The following is a 20,693-nucleotide window of genomic DNA, read 5'->3' as shown; positions in this document are numbered from 1 at the left end:
CCAAGCAATGCCCCTGAATGTTTAAGCCCCAAATCTCCTTCCCGGGGCATTACTCACTTATAGATTAACTATCCTGGGAAAGACAACAACCATGCAGAAACTTTGATCAAATCGTATTTTTTATCGGAGGGGGGGGGAACCCTACCTACTTTAGATCCAGGATCTGAGAGAGATAAGACTGTAAGCATGGGTTTTCCCTTCCATCTTCAGCTCTGCTGGAACCTGTTCAGAGTGAACATTTAAAATCCAAGGGGCATGGTTGAGCATATGTCCTTGTTGTATGGTGAAGCATCAGTAGAAGAATGGATAAAGAAACTGTGGTACATTTACACCATGGAATACTACTCAGCTGTTAAAAACAAGGAAATCCCGAAATTTGTGGACAAATGGATGGAACTAGAAACGATCATACTGAGTGAGTTAACCCAGAAGCAGAAAGACTCACATGGTATATACTCACTTATAATTGGACACTAGCCCAAAAGGCATGTCCCATGGAAGTCTTTGCTTACCAAGAGATTGAGATAGATGTGAGAACATCCTATTGGGACTCTAGGTGACAGAAATGTAGGAGAATGGGGAAATAGAAGGATCCAGAGAGTCCTAGAAACCCAAAAGAAGAACATCATGACAGGGGGATCTGGGTCCAGGGGGGTTTGCCCAAACTACTACACCAGCCAAGGACAATACAAGTAGTAAACACTGAACCCTTACTCAGATCTAGCCAACAGACAAGACATTCTCCACAGTTGTGTGGAGAGCATGGACTGACTCAGACATGAACTCTGGTGCCCTATATTTGACCACTTCCCCTTGATGGGGAGGCCTGATGGCACTCAGAGAAAGAATAAGCAGGCTACCAAGATGAGGCTACCAAGATGAGACTTGATAGCCTATGACCATACAGTGGGGGAGGAGGTCCCCCTCGGTCATAGACTGAGGGGAGGGGAATAGGGTGGAAGCAGGAGGGAGGGAGGAATGGGTACATACAAGTGATGGGGTAACAATTGAGATGTAATCTGAATAAATTAATTAAAATATTAAAAAAGAACCCAAGGGGAAATTATTAAATCAGCTACTATATACCATGCCTCACAAAGCAGTGCTCAGTTTCGCAAAGATATAAGTAAGTACACAAACATTCATATGGCAACACAGATAAGTTATAGTAAAGCTATCATTAGCACAATGAAGAACACATTGCTTGAGCTGGTAGGAATGGATATACACCCTCTCATCTCAAGCAAAATGCTTACAATTAAAATGACTAAACACCAGTACTTATAGAGATGTGGAAAAAATTAGAATTCTCATTGGAATACAAAACAGTTCAGCTACATGTTAACAAAATAATGCTGTTTGGTATCTATACTCTAGTTCTCAGAATGTTGGGATGTTACCTTCTATGATAAAAGAGCGCTACAGGAGATGCAGAGATGCCTCATTCAGTAAAATGCTCCACTGAATAAACATAAAGGCCTGTGTTTGGATCCTCAGAACCCATTTTTTAAAAGCTGGGTAGAGTGATACACACCTATAACCCTAGCACTGGGAATAATGGGGAAGCCCTAAAGTTGACTGGCCAGCTGGTTTTGCTGAATCAATGACCTTTAGGTTCACAGAGAGACTTGTTTCAAAAAATAAATATGTACAGTGAAAGACAACCACCATCAACCTCTGACCTCCACATGTCTGAATGCATGCTAGTGCATGTGCGCACGTACACATGTATGTACACACACACTCACGCACAAAGTGTTTTTTGTAGGTGTGACTAAGCTAAGCCCAAAATAAAAATCAGACACAGAGAATCACATACGCTATGCTGCTGGCCTGGAAAACAGAGGAAGGGTCCAGGATCTAAGGAATACAGGAAACATATTCTTCTCTAGAGCCCCAGAAAAGCTCTGCTGCCACCTTGATTTCAGACCATCTGACCTACAGAATTAAAAGATAATATGGTATCAAGTCTCTCCTTGGTAACCTATTATCTTTCCTCTGAGTGCCACCAGGCATCTCCGTCCAAGGGACATGTTCAAATATGGGGCACCAGAGTTTGTGTGAAAGTTAGATCTCCTTCTCCACTCAACAGTGGAGAATGTCCATCGGCTAGTCCGGGTAGGGGTTCAAGGTTTTTACTGCCTATTTTTTCCTTGGCTGTTGCCACAGTTTGCGGAGGGCCCCAGGGCCCAGACTCGCCTGTAGTTTTCCAGGACCCACTGGATCCTTCCATTTCCTCTTTCTCCCAGGCTTCTCACACCTAAAGTTTCAATAGGATGTCCTCCCCTCTTACCCACTATTCTGGTAGGTACAGTTTTTCATGGGGACGTACACCTTGGACTAGTGTCTCGATATAAGTGAGTATATACCATTTAGCTCTTTTTGCTTCTGTGTGAACTCACTCATTATGACAATTTCTAGTTCAATCCATTTGTCCACAAATTTTGGAAATTCCTTGTTTTTAATAGCTGAGTAGTATTCCATAGTGTGTACTTTGTTTCTGCTGTAAAGAAATATAAGTACATAAAACCTGTGGAAATGAAAATATGTTTTTTTTTCTAAAGAGTACCCTGAAGAAGTCCTGTGTAAATGAAAAAATATACCAAACTACTGAGTGGGAAAACTGCACACTGGAAAAGGGAGGGAGGGAGGAATGGGAGGATACAAGGGATGGGATAACAATTGAGATGTAATATGAATAAATTAATAAAATATACTTTTTTATAAAAAAAAGATAATATGCTTACTTTGCATTAAATCGCTGTCTGTAGTAAGGGTAGCAACTGAAAATAAATACAAGCCACTCTGTAAAATGGTTAGCAGTATCTGTTCAAGTTGAACATATGACTATTTTATAACCCAGCAACTTCACTCCTGGGTATATAACCGATAGGAATATATTTACATGAGCACCAATATATGTATACAAATATCATGTTCATATCAGTTTTAGTAAAAACCATAAGAAGGATGGATGGGGCTGGAGAGATGGCTCAGCGGTTAAGAGCACTGTCTGCTGTTCCAGAGGTCCTGAGTTCAACCACATGGTGGCTCACAATCATCTATAATGAGATCGGGTGCCCTCTTCTGGCCTGCAGGCGTAATGCAGGTAGAACACCGTATATACAATAAAGAAATCTTTTTTAAAAAAGAAGAAGGATGGATATAGTAGTGCATACCTTTAATCCCAACACTCAGGTAATAGAGGCAAGTGCATCTCTGTGAGCTTGAGCCCAGCATGGTCTACATCGAGAGTTCTGGCTAGGTATGGCTATGCAGTGTGGCCTTGTCTCAAAAAAAGCGTAAGAAATTAGAAAGAACTTAGTATGGTTAAAAAAAAAATCTCTAATCTCAGAACTTAAAAGATAGAGATAGAAGGACCAAAACTCAAGGTCACTCTCAGCTTTAGTCAGTTCACAGCTACCCTGGGCTACTTGAAACTAAATAAATAGAACCAAATAAAAAGATATTATGTCTAATCTCAGCACTCAGAGAAATAGGACTGCTGCAAGTTTGAGGACAGCATGTTTATTTACATAGTGATTTCTGGGCCAACTATGGCTAGATAGAAACCCCTTATTTCAAAAAGAATGGGTTAATAAATGAAATAATTAACTGTATATCAATAAGAATATAAACAAAATAAAGTATATTTACATGATATACTACTCATAAATATGAAGAAATGAGCTATTAGTACTTGTAATAGCAAGGTTTACCCTAAACATATATATTAAGTAGAAAGAAATATAGGGGAAAATTAGAAAATTGGTTTATAAATTATCCTTTTGGAGATGGCTAGTGGTAATGATTGCATACAGATATAACTCTTTTTAATGCTACTTTAAAAGTGTTGAAATGACAAAATTTTTTGTTTGTCTTTTCTTAGGGGTGAGGGTAGGGGTGGAGAACAGGATCTCATATAGCCTAGGCTGGCCTCCAATTCATTTTGTATCTCAAGCTGGTCTTAAATTCCTGATCCTTCCACCTCTACCTACAAAGTGCTGGTGTTATACAGACATGTACCGCTGCATCTGTTGAAATGGTAAATTTGATGCTAAATTTTATCACAATTCGATGAAAACACAATTCACTGTCAACACTTAAAATACAAAACAAAGTTCCATGGCTTCAGAGTGACTATTCTAACTGTATAGAAGTTCACTTAGATGGTAGACTTTGGTTCTGAACAAGTGCTTGTATGTATATGTTAATCTAGCTGCACAATGTTTTATTTTGAAAAAAGTAATACCCTATCAATCTATTTTTAAGAAAGTTTAAAAACAAGAAAAACCAATCTGTAGTGAAAAGATAATAAAAGCAGTGTTACATTTGTGAGTTATTGATTAGAAAGAGGAAGTAGGAACCCTTCTGGGGAATGGAAAGATTTAATTTCCCAATCTAGGCATTGGTTACATAAGTACATACATTAAAAATTCATTAGACTATATACTTAGGATTTATAAATCTCAATTTCCAAATGCTAAGACCAAGCTTGTTTGCATATTAGTTAGCATTAACATAACCAACACTATAAGGAAAATGGAAGAGAAGAAAAAAAAAAAAAGAAAACCACCAAACGTATGTGTGATCACAGAAAGTTTCAGTGAGGAGGTAAAATGCAAGTCAAATATTGAAACATGGATAGGGTAGAGATGAGTAAAGAAAACAGATACAGAAAAAATAATTCTAGACAAAATGAAGAGCATGCAATTCCTACTACTGTGCAAATGGGTATAAAGTGTACTGATGCTAAGGACCAGTGGTCACTGGCCAGAGAAAGAGGCTACAGGGTAAGTACAGCTTCATCTCAACAAGCCTGGAACACTTTATACCCAGCAGTTTAAACTGTACTCTCTAGGGCATGCTTGACAAACATCAAAGGGGGTTAAGGCCAACCAGAAAGTAACATGATGGACTCATGACAAGGGAGGTGATCTGGACACAGGGACCCATAATGCTCTTTTAATGCTCATCTGGTCCTGGATGACAAGTCTAACCAAAGGCACCGGTCCAGAGATTGGGGTCATAAAGGATAAGGGAACAGATCTTCTGTGTGTTTGATCATTATGGGGGAGAGGGACTGCCAAAGCCTGTGGCTGGTAAATCCATCAACAAGAACGAAGATCAGGTATACCTTTCCCTCTGCCTACTGGGCTGGTTATAAAGGATTACAGCATCACAGAGCTGGAAAGCACCAGTAAGGCTGCCTAAAATATTATCAGGTGAGAAATGAAGTTATATGGGCCACTGCCTGAAGCCAGTTTATGAGAAGAAATCTGGAACACAAGTTGAGACTTATCTATTTTACCATGAACATCCTATAAAATAGGGAATATTACTAATTAAGCTGTGATAGCCAATGCCCCAAATGCCCTTACCAACTTCATGTCCAGCCATGGGATTCAATGACCTATACTCATGATCCAGGTTCTCATCAGCTATTCTTGCCAACCTTTGCCTAGAGAAGTTCTTCCCACAGCTCACCCAAATTCAAATGGGTTTACAGTTTGGAAATACCTTCTAAGTATATTGCTTTCTCCACCAAGTTGTTTAAAGATTTTAGCTTCTGTCTACTTTTCAGTGATGCCAAGTCGATAAGCTTAGACAAGGCTGCCAGACTCTTGGTATACCAGAGCCATCAGGAGCCAAAAATAAGTTTTACCTACTAGTTTTATCATTGTCACCACCTTATAGAATTGATTATGAACAAGAGAAGCTGTAAGCTATATTCTTGAGAATGGTTAAGTTATAATTAGTTAAAATAAGAGCTTGTACTGAAAAAAAACTGGATGGGTTTGAAAGCAACTTGTTTGAGATCTAGAATGCATTCTTCATGTCTGATCCTAATCAGGCAAAGTGAGTCAACATTCAGTTACAACCTAGTCCAATACAGACACCATTATAATAGAGTTACCAAAATGTTTAATTACATACAGGTAAAAGCTCAATTCTTCAGTGTTCAAAAGCCACATGGGGTTGGTTAACTACCATATGGAACAGTTCAGATCTAGGACATTTAAATCTTCAGATATAATTCTGTTGGGAAGCATTATACCTTGTAGGTCTAACCTGATGAATTGGTGAGAGAGTACTCACTCTGAAATCATTTTTACCTGACAAAGAGGAAAGAATTATTTAACTTTTTAGTAATCAAGATAAATTTAAGTACCACAAAGTATATTCACTACTCCTCAGCAGAAAGGCATTAAGTCCCCTCAAGTAAAACTGAAAGAAACTAAAAGACAACAAAGAAATGTGAAGAAGTCTATTTCTCTCACTTTGTTCTATTAAAATTGTTAATCCCATACCAGAAGACTATGTATAAATGTGTAAAAGCAAAAGGACCATTGATAATTAGCAATTGTTCTTTAGGGAAAAAAAAAAACAACACCTTAAAGTCGGGTGTGGTGATGCACACCTTCCAGCACCCAGTGAGGCAGAGGTAGGCAGATCTCTGTGAGTTCAAGGCCAGCCTGATCTACAAAGTGAGTCCAGGATAGCCAAGGCTACACAGGGAAACCTTGTCTGGAAAAAAAAAACAAAAAGAAAAAAGTACTTGTGGCTAATGAAAATAAAATCAAGTGAAGTGCAAATTTAAGTAGGTGAGGAGGGGAAAGAAAGAACAAAAACATTTTATAGAATAAAACTACGATTAAAATTAGCTGTTTAAAAAGTGCTTTCTGGGGGCTGGAGAGGTGGCTCAAAGGTTAAGAGCACTGGCTTTTCTTCCAAAGGTCCTGAGTTCAATTCCCAGCAACCACATGGTGGCTCACAATCATCTATAATGAAATCTGGTGCCCTCTTCTGGCAGGCAGATGTACATGTAGGCAGAACATTGCATAATAAATAAATCTTTAAAAAATAAATAAATAATGCTTTCCTCCTGAAGTTGTAACTAAAACTGTTAAATAATGTTGGTTATCTAGCTAATGAAATGAACAACATTAAATTTTGTTCACAGCACATGACTCCAATGGTGGAAAATTACCCAAACACAAAAAATACTTCCACTGAAGTCTGGTGTTCAAACAAACTAAACACATACTTAATAGGGTAAAAAGAAAGCAAAACCACTTAAGAAGTTACTACCTCTATACACAATGCTATTTCCCTCTCCAGTCAGTGAGATACTGAAAACACATACCTTGGTGCTAAAGGAAAAGAACATACAGCAATCCTACTAGGGTATAGACTGTTTTAAAAATAACCACAGCAGGGGTACTCTATCTTACCTAGTTTATAATTCTGACGGTTATTTCAAGCTAATGGCACACATTAAGATATTATTTTGAAGTAGGGATAAAGTACTGTTCAATGAAGGGCTTTGGGTACCAGAAGAAAGACTTGCTACAAGGGAATTTCCTGATCTGTATTTATTAATATCAGGTATGTTATTCATCTATAGCCCCTCTCAGAAGGGCTTAAAATTGCTGAATAATAGTAAACATGGAATGTGGATGAAGACAAAAGGGTAGGGCAGAATATCAGAAACGAGAAGTTAATCTAATATAGCTACCACTGCAATTGGCATACCATATTTGTTAATTAAACTATCACTCAAGTCTTAGGTCTAAAGGGGAAGACCAACCAACCAACCAACCAACTGCTCCAGGGACAGCTTGGTCATGCAGAGACTTGTTCTCCATGTCCTGAAACAAATGCTGGCTAACTGGCCTTTCCCAGTAAGACCCTCTACACCTAACGCCAATTCTCTCCCATTACACCGAAGAACAAGGAGAGCAGAACCTAGAATGGGACTAGCCAAGAGTGTAGTCCCCAGTGTTGAAGCATCTGCCCTAATAAACTCATCAGAACTGGCTTCCATAACAGGGACTATTACAGCTCTAGCAATATCCAACAGCACAGTAATCATACTCAATAAAATGGTATACTTAGAACCTAGAAGATTCAATTTAGACCACTAAACTTGCTATGACTAAGATGTCTAGATCCATAATGACGTGCAAGACAGTAGCTACTAGCTGAAGTTGGCTAGTTAAAGCCCAATCAGTCCATCTGAAGATGTGCCAAAAAGATAAAATACACACTCAGTGTCATTTGATAACTGTTCTCAATGATTTTATATGCTGAAATGATATTTTACATATATTTGGTTAAATCTGTATATGTATTTCCCCTTTGTTCTCTAACATGGCTACTAGAAAATTTAAGGTTACACATGTAGCTAGAACTTTATTTGCATTTTCTGGCACTGATCTACACTGCTGTTTAGTATTTTCTTTGACTTTTGTTTTCACTTCTTATTCATTCTTGTAATTTCACAAATTGATAACTTTGATATACATTTACTTTTAGAATACATCTAAAGAAGCCATCAAACTATTAATCCAAATTTGAAAAGATAAGCATGTCTGCATGAAGCCTAAAATTCTACTATATATTTTACCTTTTATGAAATGCTGGCCCAAAGTGTGGTATATGGCCTGTCAACAATGCCAGTCTCCCTACTGGTTGTTATCATCTACAATAAAAATGTATATTGAATCAGGCATGGTGGCTCATGCCTTTCTCTACGAGTTCAAGGGCAGCCTGGTCTACAAAGCAAGTTCCAGGACAGCCAGGGCTCTGTTACAAAGACAAACCCTGTCTTAAAAAAACAAAACAAAACAAAACAAAGAAGTAACTTGAAACCACACATTCCAAAGCATTTACAGCATTTTGACAAATAGTTTCTATCTTAAAATCTAGCTCTCTTCTTTTTTGGGGGTGTGTGTGAAACAAGGTTTCTCTGTGTAGCCCTGGCTATCCTAAACTTGTTTTGTGGACTGGGCTGGCCTTGAATTCACAAAGATCCACCTGCCTCTGCCTCCCCAAGTGCTGAGATTAAAGGCATGTGCCACCCTGCCTGGCTTTTGACATGACTTTTGCTTTCCTCTTTTTTTTTAAAGACAGGGTTTCTCCATGTGTAGCCCTGGCTGTCCTGGACTCCCTTTGTAGACCAGGTTGGCCGCAAACTCGGAGAGATCTGCCTGCCTCTGTCTCCCAAGTACTAGGATTAAAGGCATGCGCCACCAGTCCCAGTGTGACTTTTAGTTTCTTAATCACTCATAAACTCATTTTCTTTTGCTGCAATCAGTCTGAATTTCACAGATCACAAGGCTTTTAAGATGGGGACAAGTTTCTAGGCAAAAAGAAAACAACTACCAGAAAATCATATCAGAAATGACCTAAGAGGCAGATGTAGAGGAATTCAGAGACCCTTACCAGTCAGAGCCTCAGATGATAAGCTGATAGACCTCGCATTTCAAGGTGCCCACTTTAGATGAAAAGAAGACAGTCATTAATCTCTCACTTAAACATATGACAATATCCAGTCACCTTTAACCATCTTCTCTTTCTTCTGGTGCAGTTCTTTTCACAAAAGATTACAGGGAAGGGCCAGAGCAAGTTTCTGAACTCAACAATTACCTGAAGTTTTTTCTTATATGTGGGAGCTATTTTTTCTTCCAAAGTATATCTTACCAAAAATAATCTTAAGTAACCCTCCCTTTTTTAATATATATTTTGGCCTAAAAATCACTATGTAGAGGGGAGCCTCAAACACAGAGATTTACCTGCCTCTGCCTCTTGAGTGCTAGGATTAAAGGTGTGTGCCACCATGAGTTTTAAGCAACTTTGAAACTTGGGAGTATAGCTCAGTGTAGTTTTTATCGGATGAAGAAGACCCTCTGGTAAATTCCCAACATTACAAATATAAACAGATAAATGAATCCAACTTTGAAAAAGAATGAACAGGGGTTGGAGAGATGGTGACTCAGAGGTTTAAGAGACTATGTTGCTCTTGCAGAAGGGCTGAGTTCTATTCCTAGCCTCCATATCAGACATCTTGAAACCACCTGTATTTCCAATTCCAGGGGGATCTGATACCTCTGGCTTCCATGGGCAGTGGCACTCGCATGTACATGCCTACACATAGAGACAAATAATTGAAAACAATGTAATTTTTAAAAATCAAGAAGCTCTTTAAAAAAGAAAATGAACGAGTAACTGATTTGGGGGGGTACTTTTTAGCCTTTATACCAAGCCCCATCCTATTTAGACTCCCTAGGGAATTTGCTGAACTTCCAGTTTGTACCACCCCTCCCTGTAGTCTCCTACTCCAGGAATGAGAATGGAAGATATACAGGTTAGAGGACATCAAGAAATGCTACCTTACCTATAAGCAAATTTCTGTCTATCAAAAGGGGAAGGGGTTTAAAGTTCTGAGTTCTCTTAAATATAATTACAAAAGGGACAATGAATATAAAGGAGGAAAGATGGAGTTGTCAAAACAAATTTTATAGCCAGGCTCATATGATGGCACATACCCATAATCCCAGCACTTGAGAGGTAGAAGCAGGAGAATCGCTGTAGGCAAACCTCAGCTAAGTAGCAAGTCTAAGACTGTGTGAAAAAGCAATTTACATTATTAAATGCATGTTAAAACATTAACCAAATTTTGCTATAGTAGTCTTGCTTATAGTCTCAGTCAACAGAAGGCAACAACTTTCTTGGCCACAGTCAATGCAGACTCAATTTAAATAACTTGTACCCTTCCCAAATTTTCTTTACAAAGCACTGAAGTACCTCACCTCAGGGACTAGAAGAGGGCACTGGATCCCTTGGAGCTGAAGTTGCAGGTGGTTGTGAACCACAGGAATGGGTTCTGGGAACTGAATTGTGGTCCTCTCTAAGAGCAACAAGTGTTCTTAACTACTGAGCCATCTCTCCAGCTCTATTCTGCCTTTTAGAACTTCAAGCACTTTCCCAGTGGTATGGCTTAAGGGAACTTGGCTCCAGAGCTACTGCTTTTTCTTTGGTTACCATTAGTAATGGATCAATAAACTCTTTTATTTCCGAATACTTGCTTTCATGAGGTTTGGTTTACTAAGAATGAGCAAATAATTTATTTCAGTTAGGCAATAATTACCTGAGGAGTACAAGAAGAACCCAACAGACTTCAGGCCCCATGACTTGTAGTTCCATTATTTTCAAACTTCTCTACCAACACATTTCTATACTCCAACACATATTCACTGAGAACTCATCCTGGAACTCACTGTGTAGACCAGGCTGGCCTCAAATTCACAGAGATCTGCCTGCCTCTGCCTCCTGAGTGCTGGGATTAAAGGTATCTGCCACCAACACCCAGCTAACATAAAATATTTTTAAAGTTTGAGATAATAAACCAGAATTGATGGAATATACCTGTAATCACAATGCTCAAAAGGCTAAGACAGGACAATTGCCACAAGTTTAAGGCCAGCTTTGGCTAAAGAATGACAGACAGTCTCAAAAATAAAAAGTTATCTGGGTGGTGGCAGCACATTCCTTTAATCCCAGCAGGAAGATGAGGTATTCAAGCCCAGATTTAGCTACTGTAGTGACTTATAAGGCCAGCCTAGGCCACACAAGAGAGATCTTGTCTGAAAACAAAAGCAAACAACAAAAATGAAGGTGAGAAAGGTGAGACAGACATGGTTACTCATGTCTGAAATCTTAGCACTTGGGAAGCCTAGGCAGGAGAACTGCTTAAGAGTTACAGGCCAGCCTGGGCTTGAAATATCCTATCCTTTACTGCCAAATGAAAAAAAAGTGAGAAAACTTATGAAAAAAAAGTGAGAAAACTTAAGTTCAGCATTATCAAATAATTTATCTGCGGTGACAAATAAGGAGGAAAAGATCTATCATTCACACCAAGATGGTCTGGACCTCATTTTACTCAGGTTTGTTGACAACAGTGAATACTATTTAGAGACAGGAAAATAACTAACACTGGCAGAATTACCCTAGGCACAGATAGGAGGAAATTCAGGGCTGGGGAGGTGCTTCAGTGGTTAAGAGTACTTACTACTATGCAACATGAGGACCAGAGTTTGGGCCCCAACACCCATGTAACAATGCAGGAGCCCCATGCATACCCATAATCCCAGTTCTGAGAGGTCAAAGACAGGAAGGCTATTGGGGCTTGCTGAAAAATTACAAGCCCCAATTTCAGGGAAAGACCCTGCCTCAAAGGAGTAAATGGACAGAAAATGATACCCAATGCTTTCTCCTAGTATCTGGACATACATACAGGGAGGTGCACTCAACCACCTGTGTACACATTGGCATTTGAGCATACATAAATCTTTAAAAATAAAGTTCATTAATTCTGGGTGAAAGAACCTAAAGCAAGTGAGTACCTAAAGGGAAAAGGAGGCATTTTATGCTGAAAGAATACCGGACCTGTGTGACAATGATGTAGTCTGACATGACAGTGAATAGCAGCTGGTGCTTATGTGTCCATTAACAGCATTTAAGCAGACTGAAAACAACAGGCACACACTCCTCATTTGTTATACATCACAAGCACAAAGAAGAACAGTATACTGGGTAATGTCATTCTCAGAAGTGAAATGACTAAACGGCAGCATCACTGGTGGGTGAGTAAAACAAGCACAGGATTTCAGTAGTTGAAAAACCTGTTGCTGGGGCAACAACCAGAGATATTTCCTTGCCATGTCATACAACACCTTCGGAAAACCACTCACGTCCTTCAAATATGCCAAAGTCACATTGTATGGCCTACGTTCAAATATCTCAACTCTCCCTGCCTTTGTAGTCCCCACAGGACTCCGTGCACACTCAGGAACAGTAGTTGGTCTCTAATAATAGAAATAAAGTCTTATTAGGAATGGGTCTCACTAAAAAAAGCCTCCAGTTCCCAAGAATGAGTAACAGCTAGGATGAATTATTATCATCATTATTTGTGGTGCTGGATATGGAAATTAAGGCTTTATGCATGCTAGGCAACCACTCTACTAAACTGAACAATATCCCCAGACCCAGAATGTATTAAAATATAACTAACTCAAGAATTAAGATTTATCTGGGATGGGGAATGTAAATTGGTATAGAACATGGGCCTAGCATGCATAAAGTACTGCATTTGATCCTCACTCCTTCCCCCAATCAAGACTTTTCTGAGGAGCTGAGATGTGGCTCAGTTAGTAAAAAGCTTGCCTGGCATGAATGAATCCCTGCGTTTGATCCCCAGCACTACATGAACAAGTGTGCTGGCATATTACTATAACCCCATAACTTGGCATGTGGAGGCAGGAGGATCAGAAGGTCAAAGTTACCCTCCCCTACATAGAGAATTTAAGGACATACCCTCCCCTACATAGTTTGAGACACTATTTTTTTTTAATAAGGACTATTATGAGGATTAAACTTGGACTCATTATTAGCCCCAGAAGTACAAAGGCTGGAACCACCTGCATTCTACACTGAACATTCTAATTTTAGCACATCAACCTTGATACACTCAAATTTATTTAATTCAGATTTATTGTTTTTAATTGTAAAGAAATAAAAATAGCTGGTTGGCAACTAGTATTAGTTATTTATTTTTCTAACTATCACACAGAATAATAGATTTCATTTTGGTATTTTCATGGACTTTTGGGGGATGGTAGGTTTAAGTATTTCATTTGCATTTTTAATCCTGTGTATATGTAGGGATTTGTGCACAACTGTAGTACACAAGGAGGCCAGAAGAGGGTGTCAGACCTCCTGGGGATGGAATGAAAGGCAACTGAACTCCAGTCCTCTGCAAGAGCAGTATGTTCTCATTTCTGAACCACCTCTCCAGCTTCTACACTGTTTTAATTAACCTCCCTCCCCTCATTAGCACCCATTTTGTTTTCATGTCACATATACTGTATTCCTTTTTGTTGTTCCCTCTCCTAGTTTTTTCCCCTTTCATGACCTCTACCCATACTCACATATACACACATATAAAAATTTAAATCTAAGGCCAGAATCTAAGAGAAATGTGGTTCTTGTCTGAATTTGGATTTCAACTAATATATTGCCTTCTAGCTCCACCATTTCCTGAAAATGTCATAATTTCATTTTTTATTTACAACTGAATAAAATGCCAGTGTGTATACATACATTTTTCTTAATTTACCTAGTGTTTATCTTCTTGTTTTGCTAACTTTTAAGATGAGGTCTCTTATAGTCAAGTTTTCCTTGCTATATAGCCCAGACTGGCCTTGACCTAATGGCCTCTTACTTCTACCTCCTAAGGACTAAGATCACAGATATGTACCAAGCCTAGCTCCATTAGTCTGTTAATGAACATCTAGGCTGGTTCCATATCCTAGATATTGTGAATAGAGCAGCAACTAAATTTTGATTTTTTTCAGTGATTAGCCTTAAGCATACCAGGTAAGCACTCTACTCAGTGAGCTATATCCTCAGCCTTAAAACTAATTTTAGTATCAGTAGTATTCATTAAATGGTTCTACAATAAGTATAATTAAGATTCCCCTCTCAGAAAGCTGTGTGTAGTACACATGCCTGTAATCCCAACACTTAGAGGACTGAAGCAATAGATACCACCACCAATTCAAGACCAACTTAGTCTACATAGTGAGTTGAAGGACAATTTGTGCTACATAGAAAGAAAAGGGAAGGGGGTGGGGAAAGGGGCAATAGAAAGGGAAGAATCTCTCCTTAGGAGGAAGAAGAATACCAAATTTTCCCTCATATGTAGAGGCTAGACCCAAAAATACCTATGTAAAAGACATGAAAATGGAACGGGAATATTTGGGGAAGACAAGGTGACCAGTGAGGTGGAAGCGGGCAAGGCAGGTGGGTAATGGAAAATGTGGGCAAACTACAATGATATACATACCTGAAAATGGAATAATGTAACCTGCTCTTTGGTACACTAACTAAAAACTACAGGTTAAGCTGGGTGAGTGTGGTAGCACACTCCTTTAATCCCAGCACTCGGGAGGCAGAGGCCGGCAGATCGCTGTGAGTTCGAGGCCAGCCTGGTCTACAAAGTGAGTCCAGTACAGCCGAGGCTACACAGAGAAACCCTGTCTCCAAAAACCAAAAAGAAAAAATAAAAAATGAAAACAAAACCGGGGCCAGGTGGTGATGACGCATGCTTTTTTGTTCGTTTGTTTTGTTTTGTTTTGTTTTGTTTTGTTTTGTTTTGAGACAGGGTTTCTCTGTGTAGCCCTAGGTGTCCTGGACTTGTTTTGTAGACCAGGCTGGCCTCCAACTCACAGCAAACTCACCACACCCAGCTATGGTGGTGCATGTTTTTAATCCCTGAACTTGAGAGGCAGAGAGAGGCCAGCCTAGTGTACACAGTGAGTTCTAGGACAGCCAGGGATACACAGTGAAACCCTGTCTCAAAACAACAACAACAAAAGAGTTTCTGGATTGGAGAGTTGACTCAGCAATTAAGAGCACTAACTGCTTTTTCTAGAGGACCTGAGTTCAGTTTCCAGCAAACACATGGTGGTTCACAACCATCTGTAGTGGAATCTGATTCACTCTTCTTGTGTGCATGAAGACTGAACAACTCAGACATAAAATACATGAATAAATAAATCTTTTTTAATTAACAAATGGGACCAAGAAGAAAACTGAGGACCTAAGCTCAATCCTAGAACCTATGAAAAAATGTTCAATATGGTGGAATGTGCTGTAACTCTAGCACTGGGGAGGCTGAAAACTGCTGAGTCCTATCCCAAACCACAGAATGAGATCTAAACTGGACCCATGGACTCCACAAGTACACACCCTTCACGTCCTTCGCATCCATGCAAGTACAAACACACACACACACCCAACATTTACTCAGCAATGTTGGTGATGGGGAACAGGAACATGAACTCATGTCCAACATGGGTTATACAGCATCACACACATCTGTCTCTATCCCACCCCTGTTGAAATAAAGTGAAAAAACCTTAATTGTTCTCTTTCACATAGCTATTAAGAATGACCTCTAAATGTTCGTTACAGACTATATATTTAAAATGAGGATTATTTTAGAAATTCCAAAATAAACGAGTGTCCATACTGCAATAGCAACGCGGGGAGGAGATCTGTCTTTTTAAAATTCCTTCAAGTAAATTAAAATCCCAGATAAACTGGCCATCTAACCATACAGCACCTTCTCTATTACAAGAAACATCTAAGTAATGTATTATTTCAAATCCCGTCCAAATTAAAACATAAACTCAAACAACATCCCTTTTCTAATGTTTTACTGTATGGGGTTCCCTTTCTTAGAGAGAGCTGGTTCTGGGGTGGGGATTCTGGGTTCTTATACAGATATGGCCTGAGTTTCTCAATAAAAAAAAAAGAATGAAAACCTAAGTATGATTTTAATGGTAGGTATTATCACTATCCTATAAATTATGCATTTAACAAAAAGCACATTAACAAGCCAGGTGTGGGGAACATACCTTTAATCCCAGCACTTGGGAGGCAGATGTGGGTGGATCACTGTGAGTTCAAGGCCAGCCTGATCTACAGAGTCCAGGACAGCCAAGGCTACACACAGGGAAACTCTGTCTCGAAAAAACAAAACAAAACAAAACAACAAAAACCAAACCAAACAAACAAAAGCTCAGTAACACAAACTAGCTGCCTCAAAACAAACACCCCAAACGCCACTTCATTTGATGTCTTTCCTCTTCTCCCTCCCCCTTATATGAAATGCTTGATAATTCCCAAACCCTGCAAGTCGTATGAGGGATGTTTTTGTTTGTTTGTACGAGAACGTTAAACTGCAATAAACGATTATATATATGTATATATATATATAAGTTCAAATTATTAACTTTTAAAAATATCACCAGGAAAAATCTGAGTAAAACCCTTTTCTTGATGCGTATACCTCCGCACCACCTGCAAGCAGAAGCATAAGACATTTATTACGTTCATCCGAATGTCCTCGGGATGTTCCCCTCGGGCAGACGGGGACCAGGACCCGCAGCCCCCACACCCTTGGCTCCAGCACTCAGCTGCAGTCCCTTGGGCTAGGACACTCAACCGTCACGCTGCCACGTAACGGGGGGCCGCGCTCGGCCAGACGCCCCAGTAGCGAAACAGCTACCTCAGCGATTTCAGGGTGAGGGTGGGGGTGGGGGGCGATGCGGGGTGTGTGGGGGGGGGGAGGGTCGTCGTCGTCGCAGAGGCTGCGGCTCACTCCCTTCAGGAAACGCCGCTGCCCCGGTGCGACACGATAGTTCCCCCCCACCCCCCACCCTGAGGGACTAAGAAACGCAAAGCGGGGCCACCTTGGTGGTTTGGCTGTGGATTCCCTGTCGCTGCGCGTTTGTGAGATTGGAGGGTGAGAGCTAGCGAGCCAGCGAGCCTGCCGCCCTCAATCCCTCTACTCTGAACACCTCAGCGGGGACCGGCGCTCACAGGGTCGCCATCCCAGAAGCCTCTCCCCCTCCCCCCCATCGGGCGCCAAGTCGTACCTCAGGGAACAGCCGTGGAAAAGACACTCGCTCCTCGTTCTCCACCTACCCACCCCCAAAAGTCGCCCACCCACCCACGCCAAGCCCGAGGAGACCTCGTCACCTGCCGATAAACGGACGTGGCCTTAGCCCCCACCCCCACCCGCCGCGTCAGGTTGACCTAAGCCCCAGAAAGGGCGTCAGGGAGGGCGCGAGCCCTTGCCCGCCCCGCCCCCCGGGGGGGTCCTCAGCCCCGCTGGCTCAGGCGCTCCCGGAGCCCCTTACCTGCCAACCGAGGGGTGGACTGTGAGGATCGTCCCGCGCTCGCTTCCGTCGACTTCGCGGGCAGCAGAGAGGAGCCCTTCACAAGCCCAACCCCTTCAGAGGGGGCTCCGGCTCCGTTACCGCCACTGCGCTCCATCGGGATGCGCGGGCTGCACAGGCGCACTATCCGGCCCGCCGCGTCGCACCGGCTCCGCGCGTGTCCGCATGCGCACCCGTCCTCCCACCTGGCGCGCAGTCCTCACACTGTCTGGGCTCGCTGCGCCGGGACCCTCACGCACCCGCCTGTGCGTCACTCCTCACCTAGTACGCGCATGCGCGCACGCGCGCGCTCGCGCGGAGGTACTGCACGTGCTATGCGCCACCGATTCTCACCAGGCAAGCCACTCGCTTGCTGGGGTCAAATGCGCCGCTGTTCTCACACGAAGTGCGCGAAACGTGCGCGTGCAATATTCACTATACTGTTCACACAGTTGTGAGTGCACAAGTCCTTACTGTTTAGCATAATGGTGTACACGCACACAGGAGACCCGGCACATTTCTTCGTTTATATGCCTCTTGTATTTGCAGTGTGCGTACTAAGCTTAAACAAACTTCCACACACCAGTGCGCATACACACGAGACTTCTCAGACCTTGCACAACTTTATGTGTACACACGTGTTCACACTGAATGTCTGCACAAAAACAGCCCTGCAGCTCTGGGTACTGTTCATGGTTAGGTCTTCCAGTGGTCACCACGTGGACCAGTGCCACTTGTGCAGATGTCACAGAGCCATAGGATCCATTCTCTTACCACCATTAGGTTTCAGTTCATTTATTTATTTATGTATTTACTTGCCATATATATTCTTCCTATAAAATAATGAGTTTCATTATCCATTTTCATATATGTCTATCATGTACTTTGTGGGGGTCGGGTTTTTATTTTATTTTATTTTATTTTTATTAATTAATTATTTAATTTGCTTTACATTCTAACCGTAGCCCCCTCCCTCCTCTCCTCCCCATTCTCCCCTCCTCTCTCCCTCTTCTCCCCTCCCCTCTCCCCTTATTTTTATTTTTTGCTTTGTTTGTTTTTCGAGATAGGGTTTCCCTGTGTAGCCTTGGCTGTCCTGGAACTCACACTGTACACCAGGCTGGCCTCAAACTCAGAGATCCACTTGTCTCTGCACCCCACCCCCCCCCCAGTGATTAAAGGCATGTGCCACCACTGCCTGGCTAGTGGGGAGTGATTTTGAGACAGAGCTTTACATTATATCCCAGGGTGACCTGGAACTCTGTAGCCTGGGCTGACCTCTAACTCGTGGCAATCTTCCTGTCTCAGCCTCCCAAATCCTGGAATTCCAGGCCTGAATTACCATACCCAACCGTATCCTGTACTTTGATCATATTGCCCCTTTTACTACCCTCTTTTTTTCCTCTCCTCCCTCTTGCCAGACCGTTTCCCCTTGCCCCAAAATCTTCTATTTCCAAGTCATATACACATGTGCATATAAATATGTTAAAATCTAGATTCTGCATATGCTGTATTTATTTTGTTTTGGACAGTCTCCTTCTGTGGCTCAGGCTGGTGTGGAACTCACCTTACAGCTCTCAAGCTCTCTTGCCGCATTAATCAAGCCTGATGCCTCAGCCTCCTGCGTGCTGGAATTAGAAAAACCAAGAACCGCGCTGGACTTAGATTTGTCTTCTTGTTTCTTTGCATGTTTGTTTTAGAGATGAAGAGGAAAAGATTCCATGTGGCCTAAGCTGGCCTTGAACTCACTACGTATGGGGGGGGCTCCTGATCCTACTGCTCCAGCCTCCTGAACTGTGGCATTCAAAGCCTTCATTACTATGCTTGCCTGTATTTTTTTCTTTCTGAATCTGACTTACTTTGCTCAACACAATGATCTCCATTTTCATACATTTTCCAGAAAATAACATATTTTTTCTTCTTTTTCACTGAATTAGACTCGACTGTGTATATGTACCATCTTTTTATATCCATGCATTGATGTATACTCAGTCCAGTTCCATAAGTTATTATGAATAGGGGACCACATTAAACATAGCTGTTCAAGTATCTTTATTGTATACTGACTTTAATCCTATGGGTATATATCTAGGAATGGTATAGCTGGGCCATATGATAGTTCTAATTTTTGTTTTGGGAGATCCTCATTGCCAACATCCACAACATGGTCTCTTAATTTACATTGCTACCCGTACTGTGTAAGGGGTCCTTTCCCCCATATCTTCACCAATATTTGTTGTTTGCTTTTTTGATGATAGTTGCTCTGACTGGAGTGAGATGTAGTATCTAAGTAAGTTGGTTTGAGTATTCCTCCCTTCTCTCTCCCTGGGATCTCAGCTAGTGCAGCTTGCAGTGGCCACCAAAACTGACCTTAAACTTTTGATGTTCTTGGGCATGTGAAACTAGACCTACATTTCCCTTTATACATTTTATACATTTTGCCAGAAGATTAGCTGGCCAATATTTTCCCTCTTCCTGTGGGCTTTCTCTGATAATTGTTTCCTTTGCTGCACAGAGCTTTGTGATTTCTTGCAATCGTATTTGTCAAGTTTTTGGTTAGTTTGTTTTGGTTTTGGACACAGGGTCTTTGTAGAGCTGTCCTAGATTGCACCGTGTTTCCCAGGCTCACTTTGGGAATCCTCTTGACTTGGCCTTTGAAATTCTGGGTGTACAGGTTGTGAGCCACCATGTTTGGCTTTGTGTTTGCCTCAGGCATAGGGGTCAAAAAAGGCTATTTCCCAGCATATCCTTTTCTCTAGTCATGCACATTTCTTATGGTTTCAAAACTATACTGAAGGGGTCAGAGGCATAGCTCAGTGAGAAACTGCTTACGTAGTATGTGTGATGTGTATAGGTCCCAGGCTTGATTCCTAAGAGAGAGAGAGAAAAAAGACGATGTCACCCAGGCATGATGCCTTACGACTTAATCCCATCAGTAAGGAGGCAGAGGTGGGTGGATCTCTATGAGTTTAAGGCCAGTCTGCTCTACATGGTGAATCCCAGGCTATCCCAGAGATACCTAGCGAGAACCCCACCCCTGTCTCAAAAAAAAAAAATTAAGAAAAAGCAACCATTTTGGAAAAGTCATTAATTTTTAATGTTGGCTCACAGCTATGATCCCAACAA

At 41.3% G+C, this 20,693-nt stretch overlaps 1 protein-coding gene across 6 annotated transcripts in view; it reads right to left on the bottom strand.

Annotated features, from left to right (window-relative positions):
- The window catches only part of MAP7D2 (MAP7 domain containing 2), an 82,362-nt gene extending 64,547 nt beyond the window's left edge, over window positions 1–17,815 (bottom strand). For 3 of the 6 annotated variants that reach the window (XM_084791149.1, XM_084791151.1, XM_084791153.1), the window contains exon 1: window positions 17,553–17,814. In XM_084791149.1, coding sequence (XP_084647275.1) covers window positions 17,553–17,688 — 136 coding nt within the window. In that variant the 5' untranslated portion in view covers window positions 17,689–17,814. Of the gene's footprint in view, window positions 1–17,288; window positions 17,308–17,552 lie in introns of those variants that run through there. The other 3 variants (XM_084791150.1, XM_084791154.1, XM_084791152.1) reach the window with 2 other exon arrangements.
- Between the last annotated feature and the right edge of the window lie 2,878 nt (window positions 17,816–20,693).

The sequence above is a fragment of the Acomys minous genome (assembly GCF_964271855.1).
Source record: "Acomys minous genome assembly, chromosome: 7".
NCBI lineage: Eukaryota > Metazoa > Chordata > Mammalia > Rodentia > Muridae > Acomys > Acomys minous.
This window is presented reverse-complemented; position numbering and strand designations above follow the sequence as displayed.